This window comes from Mytilus trossulus, chromosome 3, assembly GCF_036588685.1.
Source record: "Mytilus trossulus isolate FHL-02 chromosome 3, PNRI_Mtr1.1.1.hap1, whole genome shotgun sequence".
NCBI classification, from domain to species: domain Eukaryota; kingdom Metazoa; phylum Mollusca; class Bivalvia; order Mytilida; family Mytilidae; genus Mytilus; species Mytilus trossulus.
Genome location: NC_086375.1, coordinates 1,807,830 through 1,835,799, shown reverse-complemented (window position 1 = coordinate 1,835,799; position 27,970 = coordinate 1,807,830). Strand labels below are relative to the sequence as shown.

The 27,970-nt window shown below is 32.1% G+C and overlaps 1 protein-coding gene across 3 annotated transcripts; it reads right to left on the bottom strand.

Moving 5' to 3' along the window:
* Window positions 1-17: 17 nt before the first annotated feature.
* LOC134709968 (protein phosphatase 1A-like) lies at window positions 18-27,970 on the bottom strand. 3 transcript variants are annotated; one of them, XM_063570096.1, is made up of 7 exons: window positions 27,849-27,970; window positions 14,127-14,987; window positions 12,025-12,142; window positions 10,609-10,714; window positions 8,946-9,000; window positions 8,038-8,110; window positions 18-6,717 (listed from the first exon to the last, which is right to left on the bottom strand). In XM_063570096.1, exons 1-6 carry the CDS (start codon window positions 27,918-27,920, stop codon window positions 8,057-8,059), a joined length of 1,266 nt encoding a protein of 421 aa, XP_063426166.1. In that variant the 5' UTR covers window positions 27,921-27,970; the 3' UTR covers window positions 18-6,717; window positions 8,038-8,056. The 3 variants fall into 3 exon arrangements, with proteins under 3 accessions (XP_063426166.1, XP_063426168.1, XP_063426167.1); XM_063570098.1 differs by lacking the exon at window positions 27,849-27,970 and adding an exon at window positions 17,892-18,233; XM_063570097.1 differs by lacking the exon at window positions 8,038-8,110.

Genomic DNA, 27,970 nt, shown 5'->3' with positions numbered 1-27,970 from the left:
ACCAGATGATAAAACAGTTGTTCAAAATTCATTTTTATTCTTCAAATTATATAGAACAATGATTTAGTGCCATCACCTACTGGGGCAATGTGACTCTAAATACATAATAACACTGGATGACATGATCACTGTTAGGACAATATTATACAGTAAGTAATGCTAATTTGTTATTCCCCTGAAATATCTAATTAAAATGGGGTTCAAGCTAGTTGTTGAGGATAAAAGACCTTATTATAACATGTATTTATATGTTTTCATTTATAAAATATGGATTTTTTTAATATACAGTTTAATTTGAATTCAATAGTTTAATGGGCTACTGTATTTGGGCTTTCTATTATAAACAGATTTTTACCAAAGATATATTCAAAACAATTAAGTTGAAATCAGATAAAATTAAAACACCTGGAAGTTGAACATATAAAGTTTTCATGTAGAAAACTAATTCCTTTTGCTAAAAGCCTCTACTCATATCTTCTGTATTTTCATATACCCATCCAGGTTCTCGTACACACGTACATCATATATATGACTAAAACACAAAACTTTATAACAACAAATCAGATTAGAATGTATCTTAACTAGACTAAAGTAAGTATATATACTTTCTTTCAAGAAAGAGATTGGGTCAATTTCCTTTGTATTTATTTCACACTAAGACATTTTTTAATATTTTTTACAAAATCCCAGCTTCATTGAACTTCGAGGTTCTGTCATAACATAATGGCGCATTTCTGGACATTTGATATGGAAATATCTAATGATGGTTTGTTAGTCAAAACTAATATTTTGGCAAACTTTGTCTATCTATTCAGAAAATGATGGACAACAAGATCTGAACCATAACCAATATTCTGTCAGAACATGAAAGTAAATATCTATAATTTAAAAAAAGTTTAGGCCTATTTTTTTAGGTGCCTTTCAAAAATGTCCATATCTAACAATAACATTTCAACTTGAAGGATATACTAAAGATGAATTTAAAAAAAAAGTTAAGTTTCAAATCCCAAATTGTGTGAAAAAAATACAGTGGAAACGGGCAATTCATCTTTTCTTCATTTACGTATCATAAACTGTTCACAGTTTTAACATAACTTGGCAACATTAATTTCACATTTAACATACTGGAATATGTCAGCATGTTGTTTTCAAAATTAAAGGACTATACTATAGAAATGAACCTTAAATAATCAAAACTTTTATTCATTGTTTGTTGTCTGAAATTGTCCATTTGTATTCCTTTTGACATCAAATTAAATTGCAAAAAAACATTCTGTCCTAGGAAAAATGAATTAGTTTTTAGTTACAAATTCTCAAGTAAAATTTTCCCATTTTCAAAATTAACATCCCACATTTCCATGTTCAGTATATCAAACATATTATCCGAACAATAACCAATAAAATAAATGAACATTGTAGAAAAAAGTATACATTTTTAGATTCCAACAGAAAACCAAGCTCGCCAAGCTTTCCCCCACGTTTGAAAGTTAGTATAAATATTTTTTTATTCTCTATCAACGTACATATCTTGTTTTTATCATGTAGCTTAAATGTTTTAATATGTTTCATGTAAAGTCGTTGCCTTCTTTTTGAAGGAGACCAACATTATTGGACAAGGACCCCAATATGAACTCAAATTTTGAGTCTGTATAGTAAAATGGTTTATCAGAGTATAAAATGATATACTGAAACAGTTAATTTTTCAGACATTGCCAATATTAACAAGTACAAATGAATACAAAATAATGTATTTTGTCAAATATAAAAAGCTATGCAACAAGGTGTAAAATGATAATTTTGTGAGAGGAAAAATGAATAGTGACATAGCAAACATTATAAATAAACAATTATGGTCACTTCAAATTATTTTGTAGATTACATTTCAGTACTTTTCAATCTTTCTGATATTCAGCCATTTGTTTAACAAATCTTCATTCTTTGATTTAACAATTAAAAAAATTCAAATCATTTGTCCAATTTATTGGAACATTTAACTTTCACCATGAATTTAACTATGATATGTTTTACTTAATTTCACTCCTCAAATTCAAATGTCTATGATATTATTTTTTTTATATTTCCCTGAAACGTCAAAAAAGTCTCTCATACTTATAATCCCCTGAATGAAAATCTACATATTAACTTGACGTGTCCAAACAGTAAATACCTAGCTAGCTGTATAACAACAATTATATAACAGGTATTGTTTTGAGGCAGATAGTTCAATTTATCAATGTCATCACACACATCTGGATTAGTACTGTCGACAAAGACTTTAATGTTGAAAATTTACACTTTACACCCATACATTGTATACATTTTTCTATTTTTCCTCTCCCTTTTGGTACCAATGTATTTTAAGGGTAAATTATGAGAGAGAGCACACAATTCGGAATTGACATGAAAACTAGCTTGTTTTTTCCCCACAGTCGTTTATCCATACAAAAAACATAAACTGCAAACCCATTAGTAACCTTCAAACACATTTTATCATATAACAGAGAGGAAAGCTAGTCTGTGCCTTGGGCTACCACATTTTTTAGCTTTGAGGAACATGAATTTCCCAAATGAAGCCTCAACTTATAGCATACTTTTAAGTCAATTTGGGAAGCATAAATGATAAAACCACTATATAAGATATTGACATCAGCAAATTTACAAATCACAAAAAAATTGATAGTAATGATATTTAAAGAACCCACAGTATGTTATACTCCATAAATAATTCAATTTACTCAGAAAAAGACAAAAATTACAGTAATTTGAATCTGCAAACATTTATGCTCAAAAATTACAATTAAAAAATATTTTAAAGCCCAGTCTTATATGTGAATATTTATTCTGTTAATTCTATTGGTTTGATTTTGCAGTTTAATAGAAAATCAGTAGTTGAGACTAAAAGACAGTTATAGATAGGATGAGTTCACTTACCAATCTTTACCAAAGTAAAAAAAATCTATTGTATGAAAAAAGAGTTATCTTTAAAAACCTAGTTCCCTAATACCATCTTTACTTGTACCAAACAAATGTATATCAAACATATATTTAAGTGGTGTATGACCCCCTAAAAAAACTTGATTTCCATGGGATTTTTCTTCAATTTGAAAAAAAGCTAATATTAGACAACATTAGCAATTCTTTTATCTTGAGGCTACAAGTCTTTTAAAAAATACATATTGTGGTACGGTCAATTTTATAAAGGAGGCTACTGTAAAAAAAACACAATGCATGATTCAACAGAAAGAACAAGACTTTAAATATTGCCCTATTAAATGGTATTACATTCTCCCTTGTTATATAAAGCCAAGTGTGACAATTTTAATCATACCACTATCAACAATTACACATATTATCAACTACATTTGTACTTCATTAGAACTTAACAGACAATATTCAACACAGCAGAAAGGAACACACAGAAAACTAAACTATAATCAGCTACCGAAACATAATTTTATATAACATGTATGCAATATAATTTTGTTTACAAACTCCTAAATCTATGTCTAATTTTGTTATAAATTCTCATGACATGAATCTACTTGTAGGACACGTTTACAACAAACATCCCTCTGTTTTTAAATGTTGCACCAAATTGTGTCCAATCTGTCTTCAAGCAAAGTATCAAATTCCATATTATTTGGATCTGAAAGTCATCAATTTTAACAATATCTTTATGCTTTTGTTGTTTAGAAACAACTTTGATCGTGCTCAAGCAGAAAGTTTTTGTACCCCTGATGCAAAGAATTCATTTTGATGACATTTTAATAATGGCGTTAGGATTCCATCTGTTTTAATTCTAAGTAAGATAATAATCACTTGTTTGGAATGCATCAAAATATAAAAAGATACAAACTGTGAATGTTGAAAAACTTATTTTTAGAGTTATCTGCAGTGATGACATTAATAACCTGAATAAACTTTCAACTATGAAATCTAAATATCTTAAAATAGCACTGAACATTCTGCTTATTGTCATTATGTTGGATTTCTTTTCAAACATTCATCTCTTTACTTAAATCTGTTTATGCGGTTGTAAATGAGCGTGAAAATGATACAAGACTAGAAAAAGGACGAAACAAAAATCGTAAAATACAAAACAAATAGTATCTAATATTGAAGTAACAATTTTTAAACATTTCTAAATAATGAATTAAAACGAAAACAATACAATATTTAGCATTGTCATATTTCTATAACCATTTTGAGAATATTTTGCTTCTTTTACCATCATATCAGTTAAAATCAGTCTAACATAAACTGTAATACTGTATATGATATGAAAAAGTTTACCATTCATGCAGAATATGATCAAATATTTGAAAAAGACGAGAGGTGGTAATGATTAATAACATACATACATTATGCAGACTCATACATTATCTGCTTGTCATCTGATCTGCCAATAATAGGTTATACCACAAAGCTAAGTAACATATCTACATAGTAATTGTTTACGAATTAAAGAATCAAACTACAAAAAAAAATAAAAATACAAAATAAAAGCCTTTTCTGTTTGTCTGCTTAATCGGTTAATTCTCAATGTGTCATTCAATTTTATTCTGGGTAAATATCAGAATCAATAATAATATAGGTATAAACTGGAAGATTACAATTCTCCTGACAATAATTATCTAAAGGTCCATCCATGTCAATAGACAGCATAAGCTGTTAACTATATTAAATTTGTATTTAGCGTTCCAATTATTCAACCCTTAAAAAGGGCAAATGTTAGCACTGTGATGACAATCAGTATAAAACAGACCAAGCATTAAATGCTATATCTACATCAAATAAATAAGTTATATTCACTGAGCATAAGCATGATTTCAAATCTTTCAAAGCTGCTTTTTCAATATATCGTGGAACAAAAATTAATACAAAGTTTATATAAATATATGGACCATAGGTAAAAAATAATTAACTGACCCAATTAATTAGCAGAAATGAAAATTTTGGTAGTTTCATTCGGTCCAATATATCTGTTAAATTGAAAAATAATTTTCTTTTTCTAATACATTTAACAGATGTGCCCTATTAACTTTTTTTCTAATTAAACTTTCTTACCCTGGAATTCTAATGATATTAATTCTTTTTTATATATTTAAATTTTGATTTTAAGGTAAACAGTAAAGCGCAAAACTTACAGGTTACTAAACAGTTTCTGAAGTAATTATTATGTCATTATTTTATTAGTATTTGAGAAAAACTTCCCAATTCAATTAAACAAATAATTATTTTTTCTTTGACATTGAGCAAATAATTTTACAAAATATATCTAATATATTTCATATTTAACAGAAGATGCAATGTGTGTCGAAATGTTTAAATTTTATTCAATGCTGTTAGAACATTATATTTATATGAGCACTATATATCATGTTATAAATTTTTGTTTCATTCATAACATCGCAGAAAAAAACGGAAGCATTGCAAACAATCAAACACTACACAATATTATAAATCATAAAAATGTAGACAACAAATAAAAGAACAAGCGTGTTCACACAAACAATGTGAACATATTATTGTGGATTCATTATTATTCGTTGGGTACCAATTTTCACGAGTTTTCATGGTAACAGGTGAATCACGAATTCAAATGGTCAAAGAATGACGAACTTTCCATGGTCTTGTATGCAGAAATTGGCAAAACCACGAAATAAAATATCCACGAAATATAAAATTTTTCGTGAATCCACAAAAATTGATCCACACGAAAATAATTGAATCCACAATAACTGAGGTCAATCATTTCATCACAGTATTATTTCTGGTTATTAATGTGTATTTATAAGAACTAACTTAGCACTAAAATAAATGTAGTAAGGTCACAAAATTGTCAATTATGTTAATTTATTCTGGAAAAGTTTAAATAAAGTAATCTGAATTTGAAAAACACCAAATCAAATTGATTTCTAGTTCTTTAGTCACTACCCCAAGGAATGAAGGACTTTAAACATTCAACAGATAAAAGTGCTTACATTTTTTTTTAAAGTTCCTGAAGGTTGATTTTGACATTTGCATCAGATTTTTTTTAAATTTAAAAGCCTCTCTTTACAAAGAAATTTAAGTGAGAGATTTTCTAAAAGAAGAAAAGTGGGTAACTGAAATTTGTGCCTCCAACCCTAAAATCTCATTATACATGAAAAAAATCCTATTTTTCTTGTTAGAATCCAAATGGCGAATAAATGTTTTTTTCATATTTTTAGCAACTTTGTTAGCCAACCCTGGAGAATAAAATTAAAATCTGGTGTGGCATATTCAGTATTCCTAACGGGTACTAATACAAAATGCAATTTTATGAAAACTTATTATAGAGGGAAAGAAATAACCTTCCGAGAGCTAACTGACTGATCTACAATGAAAACTTTTCTACAAATATTTTGATACTGCCATTCACAAGGAACAACAAAAATCGTCCAATCTTATCCCTTTGATTGATAACAACTGTTTTCTGTAAACAGAGGCTGTACTGTCCCACTCATAGGAATATTTCATTTCAAAAAGCAAATATAACATCATAGAATATATATATATAATTATAGATTTAACAAAACAACTGAACAGGTGCTCAGTGGCCATTTTCTGCCACTTCTTTTGAGCCATAAATCTGCTCTTTATTGATTTGGAATCTAACAGTTTTGTGTTTATATAAAATTCTGCCAGACAAAACTATCGCCAATCATCTTCTACTGTTGCTGAACCGTCTTCTTCCTAAAACAAACATGAAATAACGTTAAAAGACATTAACAAGTAAAAGTAGGACATTGCCAAAACCAAACAATAAGCAAATCATGACTTTAAGAAATTGTCCCTACTCCCAAAAAAATTTATTTAACAAGGGTACAGAACACCATAAAGTGTTAAGATTTTAAATGATAAATAAATGCCTATCTGTACTTTCAACAGCTAAATCATGTACATGTATATTTTTTTTAATGCAGTGTTGATACACCTCTGATAGAGGTTGATAAACAATCAAACTTCAAGCATCACACGGTCGACTATGTTTACATCATACATGAAGTATAGACAACAAATTTCTGGAAGCTCTTATTGATGAGACATCAATATGAAAACTATCACATAGTAGCGCATATTCACATGTTGATTGAAAATAAATTCCCAAAGCTCTTAGGCGATGAACTTTAAAAAACAACCAGACAGAGACAAACAGTATACCAGTAAGGGGTATAACAAATCAATAAAGTTTTGACAAAATTATAGAAATTTTATTCCAAGACTGCATTTAAAAGTCAAAAGAAAAAAAAAGAAAAAGCTTGTCGTTTAAATCTTAGACAAAGTTATGGATGTCTAAGCAAATCTTTAACTGCAAAATGAGCCACTGAAAGTGCAATCACTGTCTTGTTTCAGCAACACTTTGTCAGAGACTATACAAAAAGTGTCAATAGACAACTTTCGAGTTCATCCGTCACCGGAAAAAACTCGTCAATTATACGCGCCTTTATCGCAGTCATCTGTGCGTTTAGGGGCGTCGTCACTTCCTTACAAGGTTGAGCGAGTGGTTGGAAAATTATAATTCTATATTGTACGAATTATTCGGCAAATTGAATTCTAAAAATAGACAATCAACACTGCTGTCATTAGGGAATTGTCAGTAAGTACCTACAGAGCAACCATTATTTCTAGTTTATCCTGCACAAAAACGATCACTAAGACGCTTGATGAACGTAAATAGTGCAGGGATACAGGCGAGCCCCTCTATCTGGTAAATGACGTCATAAAGGCGTGCATAATTGACGAGTTTTTGCCGGTGACGGATGAACTCGAAAGTGGTCTATTGATTTGCAACCAAATTTTTAAGAGTAATTTGATATTTTAAATACATACCATTTGTTAATGAAAAGAAACATGTGATGTTAAGAAAGATTCAAATAAACCAGCTGACAACATAGATATAATCATAGTATTGAAAAAAATCAGAATAAAAGCTAAATCTAATGAGTAAAAGAGGAGTGTACATTTTTTGGTTAGATACAAATGACCAATCAAAACTCACTGCAGAAAACTAACCTAGTAACAAAGGATAAACTCAGTATTTTCTCAATAACTGTTTATAGAAGGGCTCATCAGTGCTAGTTTCTTGCTGAAATTAAAGGCAACTTAGAAATTTCAAAAATTCATATTGAAAAATGTCTAATATCTGAACAATCAGACCATCCTTCAGACATTTTGTAAAGTTCTTTGATAAGTGTAAAGCTTTCTTCAGATGACTTAAAAAATATTTAATTCTTTACGCCTAGAACAATGTAGAAATTGCCATTTCATTGTTTGGACACATTAACTATACAAATCATATCAATTTATTTAAGGAGGATTTTTATAACCATTTCCTCAATTTGAAGGAGGATTGAAAGAGGAGACTATCAGAAATTTCGCAAACGTATATTGATCTTTCTTGCTTCAAAGGATTATATTGGTCATTTTCTAATCTACAATATATATATAATTAGCCTGAAAATCAGTATTGAATTTAGATGGTTCAGTCAATTCTATGTACCGAAACCTTGGAGTTGGTAGGTTAATATAATAAGGAATAAGCAAAATAAATGGCTCGATGTCACATAAACTACATACACAGGATAAAAAGCAAATGACATTCAGATCTGACGACATAGTAATGTTATAATGCAATGAAAATGCATCCAGCTCCTATTACCCTTGTGTTAAGCAAATACATCTCACTTTTAATAAGGCTTTTCCCAAATTTAATGATCTAGGACAAAGAGGATCATTTATTTACCCAACAAGACTGATGGTATGCATGGTGGTGTCGGAAAGACTACTTAAATTGTCAGTTTATTTAAAACATTATGGAATTAATCCATAATTTAGTGGTCACAAGTAAAACATTTGAAGGAGTTAATTGTTACAAACACAAATCATGCCACTGAAGCTTTCAAAATAATTCCTGTACTTACTTCTGCTGTTTTCTTTGGTCGCAGTCGATTAAGTATACTTTCAACTGTATTTTTTCTGTAAAATAATGAACAGATATATGTACATCAATCATTCTTCTTTTCTATTAGTCAAGGTTTCTACAACCCTTTATCAAACTATACTTTTCTGATCAAAACTTCCTGTCATTCACTATATTACTTTCAAGAAAGAGCAAAAAGAAATGTGTATAATATATACACATTTCATGTATTTTAATTTATTGAGCATACAGTTCAGTGCAATAATTTTAATTACCATAATGATTATACTTTAAACCCTTAAAAAAAATAAAAATTACAACAAATTTCAATACATTTGCTGTCAGTGTTGGATTCATTGCATATGATGATCTTGAAATTTTGGTACGGGTTGAGTTGAATTCATTGGTTTTTTTTTTAATTTTAAGTATGTTAACTTATTCAAAGTACACAAGTAGGGTGGGTGGGGGGGGATTTTCCTACCCTTAAATGTCCTTCTTTCTAGAATCACAGTTTTGTCTTTGTACTGTTTCATAACTCAATATTAGGGTTATGGCTGCCAATATTTTTTAATACTTTACAAACCCTTTCTATAATTCAGCCACATTTGGTTTATAAATTCTTCCTTGTTTTAAAGAGTAATGACAGAACATCAATATCAAGAATATTGAAAACTTGGTCCTTTGAAATTTTACAATCAATACTCTCATCTCATCTGATGCATAATAAGTTTCATAAGTCTTACTGTCAACATTTCATAATTAGTAGCAAAGTAGCTAAGGAGATTTACGGCAGATTCTATTGAGTGTGTAGCAAAGGGTAATATCTTTGGTTAGCTTGCTGGTTAGCTGAACCGTGAAGGCATTGTTAGGTTATTAAAGTAAACAACCCTACTTTAAGAATAGACTACTCCGACAGAAAACCAATCGATCTAGCTTTTGGACTTTGCTACTTCGAAAGTAGGGTAGTTTACTTAACCTAACAATGCCTTCACGGTTCAGCTAACAAGCAAGCTAACAAAAGATATTACCTTTCGCTACACACTCAATGTTATCTGCTGTAATAAAAGTGAAAAAGACCATGTTTGCCAGATGCATTTAAACTGTTTATGACTGATACTCAAATACAACTTAAACAAAGTGAATATTTGATAGAAGATTGGGAAAAAATAAGAGGAAATGATGTATAAATTCTTAGAAAATAGTGGAAAAATTAATAATAAACTGTATCTGTCATATGAGAGTCAACATCTTCCTAGGTTTATTGCTATGTTTTTATCCTTGCGATAAATGAAAAGGATTATAACCGAAATAATGTAAACTCATGTCACATTCAGAAGTTTTTTATAAGATTAAAACTGGATTTTTTTTAATATTGCAAAAAATTAGAACAGTATTTTAGTTTAAAACTGCAATAAGTGCATGTAATGATATCTGAATTTACAGTTAGACGACTGATAAGTGAAGTGTATATGCACAGTCAGTCTTCACGCTGAGTGGCAGCCCAGGCTTGTAAAATTGCTCTCGGGCCTGTAAAAATCATATCTTGAGGCCAACAGAATCTAACTAAAAAATTCCAAAAATTGAGCTCTGGGCCTGTAGATTTAACAGTTCATCGTGTAGACTGTAATAACACAGTAAATGATCAGTTTTCTAACGAGTCTTACTTTGAACTTAATCCGCCTCCAGGTGGAAGACCATCTATATCTTCACTTATTGTATGCATTACATATGGTAAATCAACGTCTCGCACATCAACATCAGCTAAAATTTCTGTAAAATGAAATGGCATTAAATATTAGAAACAGATCTAAATTCCAACTAAATGTAACACATGCAACCAATTTGATATTGTTCCACTGAAATAAGCAGTAATCAGTAAACATGGAAAAGTGTCCCTTGTTTTTCTCCTCTTCATAGATTTCGGAAGACAAGAAAAATTTTGGCTGCCAAAATAAACTGATCAGAAGTCCTAACAATGTTCTTTACTTTTCTTGGCAGAGCTGTTGAGTTTGTATTTTTGTGTGTAGTCATTAAATATTTGAAGATGAATGTTTAATACAAGAAATAATTAATCAAAATTAACTTAAAAACCAGTTAAACACAAACTTTAAAATAAAGAAGTTTGTTCCTGTTTTAACTTAAGTTCTGCAAATCAAAATGTTTTTGTGTGATTTTTACTTATTCTGGTATTCCTAATTTCTCATTGTTTCAAAGTTGGTGCTTTTAATGTCATGAAAATACATCTTTCCATGGGTTCTTTGGTTCTTCTGTCTATTTATACATACAAAAGTGTTTTTTGTGAACAATAATTTTACAGTATTACCTGGACCAGTGACTTGTGATTGTTGTATGTTTAAGTGCATGTTTTTTCTTGAAAAGACTGCTTCCATCTAACTGTGCCTGTCCCAATGTCAGGAGCCTGTAGTTAAATGGTTGTCATTGGTTCATGTCACTTCAAGTGACTCACTTGTGTTATATTTGTTTAAGGTACAATGTATTATCTTTATATTGTATCGGTAAATAAATGTTGCCACTGCTGTGAAAGCAGTTGGATTGCGATTGGTGACGTAAAGTCCAATTGAGACTCTTGAGAGAAGGGATATTATTGTGTTCAATCGTATAGCTGCAAGTCAAAGCACATTTTAACTTATATAGTGTGTCCAAGAATTTGGAGTGGATGTGACATCTGTAATATTATCGTTTTTTCTTTAAAATACGAGTAGATTTAGAGTCGGTTCCTGATTTTTTATTCATGTTGTTGGGTTACAATCTTATTGACTAGCATGTACAAATGTATATTTACTCCACCTCACATTTCATTCATATACCATGTACATGATGTATACAGGAAAAACTCACAACTTTAATAATTTGAGAAAATTTTCTCATTTTAAAGATTCTTTCACTTAACTACAGCATGTAAAGTAAAGAAATCAGAATTTTTGATTGTTTCTTTAGAAAGTTACTTATGATGATGATCATTACGAATTATTTGTTTTCTCTTTCTATCTGTCTGTATGCATGATAAAAATATTAAATATTGAGTTTCCCATTTAATCAAGAATGCATATTCTCCTTGCCTTTAATTTTTGCCTCTATTCTTTCATCTAATTCCTGTTCCTTTTTCATAGCTTCATCAGAAACTTTAGGTGATCCTGTCAAAGCAACTATCACAATACTCATGTTGTCCCTGCTGCCCTGAAATAATCAACAACCAAAAAAATACAGATTTTAGGCATAAGAAATATGGTAAATGCACATGATACACATACATGTATAGACATAATTAAGAGTTTTAACCTAAAATAAAACGAGACTAGCAGTAAATATTTGGTTTTTTTTTGTCTGACTAATTTAGTGTAAAATTATTTGAAATAATTATCCTGTTAAATCGTAACATGTGGTATCGGTGCATATATACATGTATAATATAAACATTATACATGTACACATATGTATTCAAAATAATGTACTTGAGAATCAACATTTCTCAGCTTAATTTTATGTACAACATGTAGTACATTGTACATGCATTTTGATATATATGTATATACATGTATATACAAGTAGATATATCTAAACATGGATTTGTTCCTGGTTTATATCATATTTCATATATTTGAACAGAAACAAATAAATGATAACTATAGCTTATCAACAAATAATGCTCCTTATTTTTTTAGGCTGATGGGAAAACATGTTAAAGATATTTGAACTATAAAAGAACACGAAGTATCTAATAATTTCCTTGTGTACAATGTACACGTACAAAACTATATATGATATTATCATTGATTAGTTTGTTTAAATCTGTAAACACTTTTAGAACACCCACACGTTTACGCTAGTTAACACACAGGGTATGACTCACATACATTTAACAAGTATTGAATCATACATGTATTCAATTCAATATATTATGTTATTCTTCCTCAAAAATATATTTTTTTAAAAGTTAAGATTTAAATTTTTATAAAATTATAATGTTTTTTTTTATGTGTCCATTTAATCTTTATATAATTTAACGAACTTCAAAGACTGGGTGTAGATATCAAATGACTTTATAAAGACCTAACAAAATTATTTTTAAATAAAGCTAAAAGGTATATTGTTGTACACAACCCTGCAGACATTATCACAAGCAGTGACGGATCCAGACATTTACATATGTGGGGGCCCACTGACTGACCTAAGAGGGGGCCCGCTCCAGTCATGTTTCAATGATTTCCTATATAAGCAACCAAATTTTTTCCCAAAAAGGGGGGCCTGGCCCCCTGGCCCCCCCTAAATCCGCCTCTGACAAGGACTTCATAAACATGAAGGGTCAAACAAACAGAGCTGTTGAAAAATGTTCAACCTGAAAATGCTTAGTCTGCTTTTCTGATCATGATTCATTTTTACTTTAAAAACCTGTAGAAGATTATTTTTTTAAACTACATGTATCATATAATGACATTCATTAACATGATTAAAGTAACATAAAAAAATCAATGATTCATGAAAATGAGGTCAAGGTCAGAAGATAAAAATATGTACATAACAATTATTCCATGGGTGTACAAATGTACCATCAAGTTGACCTATCATTTAAACAATGCAGTTATCTGAGAAATAACCACCCAAACCGTATGTTGATGATCACCGATAAATGAAACAAGGTCAAGGTCAGGTAAACTCTGTCTGACAGACATGTTAACTTTGCAATGATATTAAATACATGTATATATACAAGTATACAATGTTCAAATAATGTTGGTCTAGAGAATTTATCGTAATCAGTGAGCAGTTATGCACATTAGATTTTTTTTTAAAGCAGTTGTTTCACCATGACAATTAGGTCAAGGACAATGTCAAAGTCATGACTCATGTACATGCATGACAGAAAGCAAGTTCAGACCATTAGGCATCTGTATACAATATATGAAGTATCCAGGGCTTGTACCTTTAGAGAAATACAATGTATTAAGCTTTTAATAAATAGTTTTAATATATTATGTAAGTAATCATTGTGGAGAGTTGTCTAATTGACAATCATACCACATCTTCATTTTGTAATCGTTGCCAAACAAGCATCCCTACATACATGTTTGAGTTGCATTTTTTTTCGAATTTGGTAAAAAGTCCTTCTTTCTTTAAGACATTCAAAACACACAATTACTAAAACCTTGAATTGATACCATACCTTATATAAGCAAGTATCCACTACTTGATTGCAAATCAGCTCAAGACTACTGGTCAGTCGCATTCTACTTCTGACAAAGTCACAGAGTTCATCATTAGACATAACATCCCATATCCCATCACAGGCTAGCACTATGAATTCATCTTCTTGTTGGTTTCTATCTTCCATAAATATTTCTGGTTCTGGTGAGACCAGTTGTTCGCAAGGTCCCATACCTTGTACATTTTTATATTCAAAATCCCCGAGAGCTCTTGATACGGCAAGCGAACCGTTGACTCTCTGAATCATTACACTCCCTCCTGCTTTTTGAATTCTTTCTTTTTCAGTGGGATTCACAGGTTTATGATCCTGTGTTGAAAATACACATTTACCTGCACGTGATAGTACAGCCCTAGAGTCCCCACAATTTCCAAAGAAAATGTGATTTGGCGATACAATTGTACAAACTGCCGTGGAACCACTCTTATCCTCGCCACTTGCCATTTCTGGCATTGACCTCATCTTTTCATCTAATTTCAGAAAACCTGTTTTCACACCTTTAATTACATCCTCAAAAGAAGGCTGAATTTCAGTTCCTTCTTTCATTTCAATTTTACCTCTAAAATCTTCATTAGTTATGATATGATCAAGTAATTGTTCGGCACAATGTGCTGAAACACGAGCACCAGCATGGCCATCAAAGACAGCAAAAAATGACCAATCTTTTAATCCATTTGGCAGTCCAATAACTGCTGTGTGGGCATCTTCCATTTCCACCCTCCATCCCTGCATACTGCTGAGACCGAATCGTAGCCCATTTCCAACTCCACCCTCATTATGCTTCTCAGTTTTTGGTTTGTCAAGAAAGGCTCCCATTGTTAGCTGCAGAAAATTTAGTAAATTGTTTTTATCAGATGTTACAACATGTACAAGAATGGCAAATGAGAACTTATTCTTTTATAACTACTTGCATTAAGGGCAGGTAATACAGTTACAGAGTTTCACCGTTTGTAATGTTGTTGAGAATGTAAATGTAATTTTTTCGCTATGTCAAACTGAAATATTGAGGAAAAGATGCATATATATTTGACTGATTTCTGTTTTAAGCTTTTTTTTAAATGAGCAATATCATATTTGTTTTCTTGAATAGAATAATATTTGAAAGAATTCCAGTAAAAAAAACACCCAAGGCCAAACATATTCAACAATAATTAAGGGAGTTTATACAGACATGACAGAGTTTCAAGGAATAACAAATTTATGTACATGCAACCCCAAATCAAGACCAATTGAAACAAATTATGGCGGCGGTCAGGACAGTGAAAAAAAAAATGCTTTATTACAGTCAACTTTAAAAGATCATAACATACATGTACACTACAGCTAAGACATCAATATTTTATTTGATCACAACCCAAGAGAACCATGAGAGTTGTTAAGGGAGTTCGCTTCTCAGCTTCAAAGTAATTAACTTTTCAAAACACTAGTTTATATAGATAGAGGATTAATAAAGGAATCCAAAGAGCAAAAAAAATGTATAGGTCACCGTGCTAGCCATTGAAATTTTGGCGGGAAAATATTCTCTCTTGACTTTTCATAGCTTTATCATTGACAAGTTGAAGTTCTGAAAAACTGTTATACAGTAATTAAAATTTTATAAGACTTTTACAGATGGCTTATCATTATACATGTAAAAGATTTACAAAAAGAAAAATGGTGGTCATCGGTCAATCTTTTTCAAGACATTTAAATGGATAAAACCAGAGGATTCCAAAAATCTGACAAAAAATCTAAAACATGACAAGCCAGCTTCCTTAAGTTCGTGCCTTAACACTGCCAAGTCTTGGTTGATGAAGCCATGAAGGTGTTAAATTATATTGTATGTGATGCAGTAAAAAAAGTTGGGTTGAGTGTGAAGACTGGGTCGCTTGATATTCGCAGCTCTATTTAAATATTTGAGCAGAATTCAGCAGAAATTAGATTGTAGACAAACAAGTCAACTCACACACTTTTTCTTGAGTGATATCTAAGTTTAACAATAAAATATTTGATGGTTATCTATCAAACATTGGGTTGAGACATAAAACACATTTCTTTTCAGCTTTAATAGTTTGTTCGTCTTTATATTCTATTACAAAACTGTCCCAGGTTACAAAAAAAAAGTATGTGAGGGTTGGCGCTATCAAACTAGTTGTTTAATTATGCCACATTCTATATGTGCTTTTCCTGTCCAAAGTCAGGAGCCTGTAATTCAGTGGTGGTTGTTTGCTTGCTGTAATGCTCATTGGCGATTATACCACATCTTTATCATTATTTTTGTTCCCCAAGACTAGTTTGCCTCCAAACTTTTCCAACCATGAGACAATACAAAAATGTATCCACTACCAACCAAGAATATGAAAATAATGACAGAACTTGGTGGCAAATTAAAGTGCTTATACAATGCAGCATACGATAGTCAGCTTAAATATTGCATATAGATATAGGAAGATGTGGTGTGAGTGCCAATGAGACAACTCTCTATCCAAATAACAATTTAAAAAGTCAACCATTATAGGTCAATCAATGTACAGTCTTCAACACAAGAGTCTTGGCTCACACCGATCAACAAGCTATAAAGGGCCCCAAAATTACTAGGATATTGTATATAGAACACATGGTCTCAAATGTTATGTTTATTAGTACAAGCCTAAAATCAATGAATATTATTTAATCATGCATTGCTTCCTGGTTTCTGTCATCAGCAACTAAAATTTCAATGTTCAATTTCAAATAAAATGTTTTTATTGTGATATAAAATGTAGCACCTTTTAAAAACAGTTCAGCCATAAAATTTAGGAAATGAGTTCAGCAGTGTGGTAATTGTGTTTGAAAAGCATTGACCAAGGATAAAAAATGGAGCCGACGTGGATAATCAATGCTTTTACAACTGAATTCTTATAAATTTACAATAATGTACTACAATTTATGTCAACATATGAAATCTACTGGTATGTATTGTGACAGGAAGCATGTGCAGTCAAAGATGTTGGAATTTTTATTAAATAAAATATTACTTTTAAGACTAAAGTGTTGTCAGCCAATCAAATTGTTGATTGTTATGAAACAAACATGTTTTAATTGTTTTACATTTGTGATTTCAGGGCCTAATATCATAAATAGCTGACTGTAGTATGAGCCTTGCTATTCATCGTAGAAGGCAGTATTGTGACCTACAGCTGTTAATTTCTGCGTCATTCTGTCTCTTGTGGAGAGTTGTCTTATCTGCAATCATACCTGACGGCATCTCCTTTTTAGATGTGTCGTAATGTAATTGCAATATAATATTGCCTTTATTTAATTGTAACTAAGCGGTCTTTGGGAAAATAAAAACGGTTTAACCACAACTACATGCAACTTTGGCACACCACTGTTGATCCAAAATGCACACGACACACACAAGTGGGGATTCAGTAGGGAATTTAATATACAAAATTTTATAACACATGTGTAATGTCAGTAAATAAATAACTACTGCAAGGAATGCATCCATTTTTCTACAATGAAAAATTAATTAAAAAAAAAACATTGTTAAAATAAGCACTTAATTTTGTAGATTTGGTACTGGATTAACATTGATAATATATTCATGTGAAGTTGTCGAGTTCATGTATTACAATAAAACAATTCTCGGCACATGCACGCAGAAAAAATGTTACAATTATACATAAAATGGAGGGGACTGAATTTGGCGATTGTAACCTAAACTCATCAATATTTTGACATGACACTTGCAGCTGATCTCACCTATTATTTCTCATAAACCGAATCTTTTCAGGAATATCTATTTGTCACGAAACATTCAATGTAAAACACCAACAGCGGTTCCGTAGCATACCAAAATGGGACGCCAAACCAAATGTAACCAGTTTTCTACTTGCACTTTTCTCAAGTGTCAGTGAAGTGTGAGAGTGCATTTATAGGTAACTTTACATTTGCTTGTCGTTATTTTTGTGAAACTAAGAAAGATTTGGCACAAATCATAACGAATTCTCGTGCCAAACCGTTTGCTTTCTCAAGAGACCACTAACAACCAAAGGTCAACATGGCTTCTACCACTAATGGGCATGCGTAATTAGCGAGCACTGCCGATGAATCACCGTCTCGATTAGTCAAAAGCTTCATTGTCAAATTCGTGTCCTCATCGTTTAAAGCGCTTTGACAACTTGAAGAGAACAAGATATGACGTCACTTACTTTTTTTGTAATGCTATTTATAACTAATTTCAAGTTATAATATTCAAAAAATTCAGAAAGAAACATGAATATTTTATATTTATTTTGAGATTTAAAAATCAGATAATAATCAAAACATATCACGTCAGCTTTTTCCAAAGAGATTTAAAAAATATTCTTCAGCGATTTACACAAGTTTCCAATACGTTGGGACACAGGGAAAGGGGGAGGGGAAGTGTTCAACCTTTTTAGCTCACCTGGCCCAAAGGGCCAAGTGAGCTTTTCTCATCACTTGGCGTCCGGCGTCCGGCGTCGTCCGTCGTCGTCGTCGTCGTCCGTCGTCGTCGTCGTCCGTCGTCGTTAACTTTTACAAAAATCTTCTCCTCTGAAACTACTGGGCCAAATTAAATTAAACTTGGCCACAATCATCATTGGGGAATCTAGTTTAAAAAATGTGTGGCGTGACCCGTCAAACCAACCAAGATGGCCGCCATGGCTAAAAATAGAACATAGGGGTAAAATGCAGTTTTTGGCTTATAACTCAAAAACCAAAGCATATAGAGCAAATCTGACAGGGGTATTATTGTTGACCAGGCCAAGATCTATCTGCCCTGAAACTTTCATATGATTTGGACAACCCGTTGTTGGGTTGCTGCCCCTAAATTGGTAATTTTATGGAATTTTTGTCCGTTTTCACTTATTATCTTGAATATTATTATAGATAGAGATAAACTGTAAACAGCAATAATGTTCAGCAAAATAAGATTTACAAATAAGTCAACATGACCAAAATGGTCAGTTGACCCCTTTAGGAGTTATTGCCCTTTAAAGTCAATTTTTAACCATTTTTTGTAAATCTTGTATATCTTTTACAAAAATCTTCTCCTCTGAAACTGCTTGGCCAAATTAAATTAAACTTGGCCACAATCATCATTGGGGTATCTAGTTTAAAAAATGTGTGGCGTGACCCGTCAAACCAACCAAGATGGCCGCCATGGCTAAAAATAGAACATAGGGGTAAAATGCAGTTTTTGGCTTATAACTCAAAAACCAAAGCATTTAGAGCAATCTGACATGGGGTATCATTGTTTATCAGGCCAAGATATATCTGCCCTGAAACTTTCAGATGAATTGGACAACACGTTGTTGGGTTGCTGCCCCTAAATTGGTAATTTTATGGAAATTTTGTCCGTTTTCACTTATTATCTTGAATATGATTATAGATAGAGATAAACTGTAAACAGCAATAATGTTAAGCAAAGTAAGATTTACAAATAAGTCAACATAATCAAAATGGTCAGTTGACCCCTTTAGGAGTTATTGCCCTTTAAAGTAAATTTTTAACCATTTTTAGTAAATTTTGTAATCTTTTACAAAAATCTTCTCCTCCGAAACTGCTTGGCCAAATTAATCCAAACTTGGCAACAATCATCTTTGGGTTATCTAGTTTAAAAAATGACCTGCCAAACCAACCAAGATGGCCGCCATGGCTAAAAATGAACATAGGGGTAAAATGCAGTTTTTGGCTTATAACTAAAAAACCAAAGCATTTAGAGCAAATCTGGCTGGGTTGAATTGTTCATCAGGTCAAAATCTATCTGCCCTGAAATTTTCAGATGAATTGGACAACCCGTTATTGGGTAACTGCCCCTGAATTGGAAATTTTAAGGGAATTTTGTCCATTTTCGCTTATAATCATGAATATGATTATGGATAGAGATAAACTGTAAACAGCAATAATGTTCAGCAAAGTAAGATTTATAAATAAGTCAACATGACTGTAATGGTCAATTGACCCCCTTAGGAGTTATTGTCCTTTATAGTCAATTTTTAGCGATTTTCATAAAATTTGTAACATTTTCCACTGAAACTACCAGGCCAAGTTCATTATAGATAGAGATAATTGTAGCAAAAAGAATGTTCAGTAAAGTAAGATCTCAAACCATGCAAACACATCACCATCACCAAAGCATAATTTGTCATGAATGCATCTGCTTCCTTTGTTTGATATTCACATAGACCAAGGTGAGCGACACAGGCTCTTTAGAGCCTCTAGTTAATATTAGGGTACACAAACATTCGGCTGGTGGGTTTAAAAAAAAATTCAATTCGTATAATTTCTCAACCTCGATAGACCCGTCACCTGATAGAGGCTAAATTCAGACTCTAAAAGGAAATCAATCTCATTAAAATCCGAACGGTTCTGATACGCTACCATAATGGCAATACCCTCCACTACGAAATAAACCACTGAGTATATATTTAGCTTGTACAGTGGCTGACCCAGAACTTTTCATAAGGGGGCCTGCTGACTGACCTAATGGAGGGCCCGCTCCAGTCATTTCCTATATTATCAACCAAATTCTACCCCCGAAAAGGGGGCACCCCTTGATCCGCCTATGCTGTATACTAGTTTTAATTGTAATTTGGTAAACATTTCAAATGTATTAAATAGCCTTGAAAAGACTGTCTGGGTTGCCTGACATGGTGCAAAGTTTTTCGCCGAACCATACCGATTCAGTTATAAATTCGTTTTCTTACTTGGATGACTTGAGAAGCCAGTCACAAAAAGTAAATTAAAAAAAAAGTACCCGCCAACTCCAGGGAAAATTATGAACGGCTGTAACCCAAGTGGCAAAATCAAAAGCTCAAACACATCAAGACAAATGAATAGCAAGCTGCATATTCCTGGCTTGGTACAGGCATTTTCGTATGTAGAAAATGAGGATTAAACCTGCTTTTATAGCTAGATAAACCTCTCACTTGTATGACAATCGCATAACATTACTTTATATTGACAACGATGTGTAAACAGTTAGACATGATAGCAGGTAAAATGTAAAGAATAAGAATATAGCAGTCACCATTGTGTTATTTTTTTACATTGAGTCTATATTGAAGAGAAATTCGGACTTATTAAACAGTGCTTATTGAAAAATGACAAAAAAACTTTAATATTGGCTATTTATAAGCTTGACATATATTATAGGGTAGGTAGCCCAGGGAAATAGGAAAAGATAAACAAAATCGCATATATGGACAAAGCCGAGAAAGACAACCCATCTAATATTTGCATATACCATATATAAGAGCAAAGACATATGTAACTATAAATTATATATATCTGATAAGAGTGAAAGTCCAAACCGGCAAGAGAAACCAAAGAAAAGGCTTTATAGCATATATGTCATTACCCGAAGCACTGGTGCCTACCCAAGTGAATGCTCTATCTAATATAGGACACGCAATAAATTACTGATTTGTCCAATATAAGAGCTCGTACCATAAAGGAGCAACATTTTTATTAAGTTTTCGACTCAATGATTATAAATCAAACTTTTTTTTCTTTTTAAAATTTAACACTAGAAGGTATAGAGGGGCAGTCAGGATTCAGAGTACTTTTTTTGTCATCTGCTTGACCAGAATATTTTTTCCCATTAAATTGGGGATCAGATAACCTATCCCAGGTAAGGGGAGGGTTGGGATCCCGCTTACATGTTTAAACATTATGTATGTATGTGCCTGTCCCAAGTCAGGAGCCTGTAATTCAGAGGTTGTCGTTTGTTTGTTATGTGTTGCATATTTGTTTTTCTTTCATTTTTTTTTTTATAGAAATAAGTCCGTTAGTATTCTCGATTGAATTTGTTTAACATTGTCATTTCGGGGCCTTTTAAAGCTGACTATGTGATATGGACTTTGCTCATTAATGAAGGCCATCATACCACATCTTCGTTTTTATATGTAGACAGATTGATGGACACATAAAAAGACGGGTGGACATGTTGTCAGACTGTTCGAAAAGTACACTGACTGGAAAACTTGTGAATAGACTATTAAACACGGAGAAGAACTGGTGGGCATGACGACAGTATAGAAGACAAAACAACGGACTGATGAAGAAAACTAATGGATACATAAACAGACTGTAGACAGATTAGTGGATAAAGACTAGTAACCATGAAGACAGACTTGTGGACACATAGTCAGAATGTAGAAAATGTAGACAGAATAGGGGACTATTAGAAAGACTGGTGAAAATAAAGACTTGTAGACACATATATATCTTGGCATTGCTCAAGGTCATGTTTTTCTCTGACTGTTTATGACGTCTTTACACTAAATTCGTTGGATGTTGGATGTGTACGGATTGATGCTTTAGTCTAAATAGTTGCGTGATTTTTCTGTTAGTTGTCAGTGGCTTTTAACTAGCTGTCAGTTAACTGTGAGTGCTCTCAGATCTGTACCTTGTGTCTTTTTGTTGTTGGGATATACAAGTACCCGGCCATGTCCACTTGTATGTTTGTCCCTCTGATGAGTTAAGCATTTTTCAACGGATTTTTATAGTTCGTTCTTATGTTGTACTGTTATATCACATGTGGGATCCCGCTAACATGTTTAATCCTGCCACACTATGTATGCTTTGCTCATTGTTGAAGGCCGTACGGTGACCTATAGTTGTTAATTGCTGTGTCATTTTGGTCTCTTGTGGAGAGTTGTCCCATTGGCAATCATATCACGTCTTCTTTTTTTTATACATATAGAAAGGACAGACTAGTAGACACACATAGACAGACTGACGAACAATTGTGTAATTTAAATGTTAATTGACAAAAAATATTTAGCAGCATTAAAACTTATCCTAGCTCTGTTGGATTTAATTTTTAGACTTAATATGATATAATGAAATGCATATGGGGGAACGATTGGCATGGGGAAAAGTGACTATATGTACAGTATACGTATTGCTTAATTTCCGAGGGGAACGAACTGCAATGATCCAAACTTTTCCATTGGGAAAAATTGGCGCATGCATAATAGCTGTCAGTGTATAACACCGCCATTGTGAAGTAATTTTGTATATAGAGAGGTGAAGCCATCATATAAAGGGAGAAATCCAGCTTCATCAATAAGTCAAAGGCATAAAACCACTGTGTCTAAACCACACCGGCAGAATTTGATCGGACTCGATGGTATCTAACGTCCGGCACAATGACGGAACATCAATAGACAGAAGAAAGATAGGTTTCTCCTTATTTTCTTATTTTTTTAATGATATCGAAGAATATATATACATATACAACTATTTTCTATTGTGAGATGCAATATTTTCTACAAGCGTTCTATATTAACGGAGAATTAAGTCAAAATGCATGTCAACATGACGAATTGAGTGAACCTTGCCTCGAAATTGTTTAATTTCTCTTTAAATTGTTCACATTGTACGGAAAGAAAGGTACGGGAAGATAGATACTGACACAGAGATTGCAAAACTAGTCATTATGAGCATCTCAATACTTGTATTTATGTGTATGGAACGAAAGAAATGGGTCATGTCAAATAAAAATACACCGGTTTCGTCATTGTTGTTTACTACACAACACCCGGTTTCGTCTATATATATCACCCGGTTTTTTATATTATTTTAAAACCAACAATTTATGAAAAGCAACGTTAACACGGATCTGAACATTGTCTTTCGAAAGAATTTAAATATATATATATTATAAAGTAAACTTGGCGTGTTTACATTTATTTACATAGGTAATTAAAGTACTACACATTTTCCTAATGAAAGTCGTATCCGTTATTTCACTGATCTTCAAACTAATTTTAAATGGAATATAAATACTCAATTGCAAACACTGATGTCTAATTATTTTTTTAACATTAACATTATGATATTTTTTTATATAGGTTTTGAGATACATCGCAGTATGTGACCCCCCTTTTTTTTTGACAAAGAAAACCTAATTAACGCTTAAAAAACAAAATTTAAAACATCACCTTAAAGTATGCAGAAGTTAAGATTTATATTACTAAGAAGTGTGTAAAGTTTGATGCAATAATGATTAACCATTTTGAGATATGGCGCGACATGTTAAAAAAAACACACTCCTGTTTTACTTACAAAGTTCTGTAACTCAAAAAGATTTAATTTGATTTTCACTAAAAGGTTTACAAATCGTTTGACCATTCCAAGAAATAACTTTGTTAGGTTTCATGAAAACTAGATAAGCTGTTCTCAAGTTACGGTACGACATGTTTACGCTGGACAGAAAGATAGACGGATAGCTAGAAGGACGGACGGACCGAATGACTGATAGATGAAGGAACGGACGGATGGAAGGACGGATGGACAGACGGGTGTATACAATAAAACGTCCTGTCAAAATTGGGATGGGCGTGTAAAAACGCAAAAACTGAAAAAAAAATCGTAATTAAAGGTCAATAAGTTTTACTGATTAGGATATCGGCCAAGTCGATTTATTTGTATATTTGTCTGCCTTATCATTTTCCTATATAACTTTTATATATATTTGAGAAAAATGTATAGAAATCGATAAAAAGAACTTGATTTTCGGCATTTATTATAATAAACATAATCCAACTCACATAATCCGATTTCCCGGGTGTCCCTGTTTTCTCATTTCTTACAATATTTTAATTCGTTATACACTTTATAAGATAAGTGGCGAATCAAGATGACGTATAGGTTGCACGCCCCGACCCCACCTTCGGTTGCCAAAACTATATTGATTCCTGTATTTAACGATTTTGTAAAGCAAAAAATAATCAAAATATTGTTCGACTCGCTACGCTCGGCGGTATGTACAAGTTGTTCGAAATACGCCCACTTTGAAATAAACTGAATCCCTCTGTCCGTATATATTGTCAAAATATATTGACCAACGTCAGTGTACGATCATCATAACACAATGGCGACAGTACAGACTCGTTTTTTTTTTAATAATGTTAACAAAATAATTATTATTGAATTTTATCGATGACCTGAGACTATTATACTAATTTGTAAATAGCAGTATAGTTACAATTAGTGATAAATACATTTTATTTTAATGCATGGTAGTTGTAATCCTACATTCTATGTCGATTATGCATGCATATAAATTTGTCTTATCATCAACGTTTATCCTTAAGAAGATTTATTTATAGCGATGGTAGAAAAGATTACATACATGGAATGATTAAATTACTTATAAAGGTGTCCATTCTTTAGTGCGAGAAAATCACATATCAATTGTGTGTTTCGATTTATAAGACCGTAAACTTTTATTTCAAGTTTAAACATGTTCAACATATTTTCCCATAACTCATATAGAAAACGCATATTTAAAGAGCTTTAATCTCAATATGCTGTTAAAAAAGTTCGGAATGCAAAGTAAAATTAAAATATTTGAGTTCTATAAGAGTAGGAATTTGCTTATTATTATTTATTTGAATCTGAGACTCATATAAATAATAAGCCGCTGTCCGGTGAACGAACTTGTTTTCGAACGACCCACAAAACTCCTTTTGAACTCTGAAATTAAATAATCAATTATAATGTAATGCGATTATAATTTTTTTTTATTTGACCAAACCGGGTTATGCATTTTGAAATCTATGACGAAACCGGGTTGTATACATTGACGAAACCGGCCAGTTCCATTTTGACATGACCCATTTCTTTCGTTCCATACACAGAGTTACACTTATTGAGATGCTCATAATAACTAAATTTGCAATCTCCGTGTCAATATCTATCTTCCCGTACCTTTCTTTCCGTACAATGTGAACAATTTAAAGAGAAATTAAACAATTTCGAGGCAAGGTTCACTCAATTCGTCATTTTGACATGCATTTTGACTTATTTCTCCGTTAATATAGAACGGTTGTAGAAAATATTGCATCTCACAATAGAAAATAGTTGTATATGTATATATATTCTTCGATATCATTAAAAAAATAAGAAAATAAGATGAAACCTATCTTTCTTCTGTCTATTGGTGTTCCGTCATTGTGCCGGACGTTAGATACCATCGAGTCCGATCAAATTCTGCCGGTGTGGTTTAGACACAGTGAAAACTGTACAATAAAAGATTAAATCATGATATTTGAACAGACAGTGAACTTATGTCGTTTGTTTATGTGTCACATATTTGTTTTTCGTTCACCTACATAAATAAGGCCGTTTGTTTTCTCGTTTGAATTGTTTTACAATGTCATTTCGGGGCTTTTTATAGCTGACTATGCGGTTTAAGCTTTGCATATTGTTGAAGGCCGTACGATGATCTATAGTTGTTAATTGATCATGTGGAGAGGTGTCTCATTGGCAATCATACCACATCTTCTTTTTTATATTAACATCCAAGACACACTGTTAAGCATGCAGAATGCAAAAACCTGAGCAACCGCGAGGAACCCAATCACTAAAATAATTTGGGAGTACTTATGTGAGCTGATAGTATTACTAAATAGTTCCTGCTTCGATAATTGCGTTATAATCGCAAGCATTTTTTTTATTTTAGTAAGTCGCATATAAGTCCTTTTGGTAATGGCAAAATATATTTTAGTTTCAAAAGTTAAATAAAAGATGGTCTTTGAGTTGATTACTTCACCCAAAACAAGATAATGTAAGCATATCAGTGTAGCGTGTGGTATACACATTGTAAATAAAATAGTCAGTGAAAACATTTGTAAAAATACTAATCATGTTCCCAGGCACGTGTGTTATTGTAACATAACGTCGGTGACGGGTCGTCGCGATTATACATGACCGCACAAGCCGATGGAGGAATGACTTCAACTTTACTAAAATAAACTTATGAATAACTAGTTCAATGGGTTCCATGTATTATACAGACTCCTCTACCAAAGGAGAACATGCTTTGTGACATCTTATTAACCGGGAGATTCATAACTCACAGTATATGCAGTCGCTTGTTGCAACGTTTTTATAGAAATAAGAAGTTCACAATGAGAAAATTGCTAATCAAGATTAGTTCTCCTTAAAAAAATATTACAGAGAACGATTTATGAAGTTTTCTAGACAAAATAATGGTTCAAATGTTGAAATTGGAGTGTTATTGAAAGCATCAATCACATCAATCAAAGGCATTCCAAAATTCTACCAGACATTGGCAAATGGTTTTGACTGGTGTTGTTTGGTTTGGTAAGGGCAAGTTGTTGCTCAATTTGACCAGTTATCATAGTCTAATTTTTCTACAAAATTTCAAATATCATATCCAGTAAAACTGGTATTTGGTCCAGTGTCAATGAAGTCCTTACATTATAATCTGATCTTATCTGGGCCGAATGTCTGGAAATCAATTGGAGAAGAGTTTACACTTTCGCACTAAATTATCTTACTAAATTCGTTAATACTATAAGATCTAAGGAATGATCTTGCTTTAATGTCTATATATGCTGAGAAAACACTAGCAGCTGAAAATTAAAAGGGGATCGTTGGAAGGTAACCCGTTTAATAAATAATCTAAACAGTATACATCAACTGATGAAGTATAACCATGATGACTGCAAAATGTAAAATGTACAGAAACGTCGGGTACCCTCACGATACATACACAGATTTCTTCATAGTCAGAACACACTGAAATCTCTGAGACATAAATAAACAGACATGACAGAAACAGGTTTTAAAAAAGTGACGTCTGATTTTTTTTTTTTGTGTGTGAAGCATAATTTCTTCATGGGGAAAATGGATGAACACACAATACTAGAAACAAACCAGTTGCGAGAGCTTTTGAACACCGTACAAGTATAATAACTTAAAATCTTGGGAATAAGGAACATTCATCATTCATCATTCACCACAATCTCCGGAGGTTAGACTTTAGAGAGGGAGTTTCC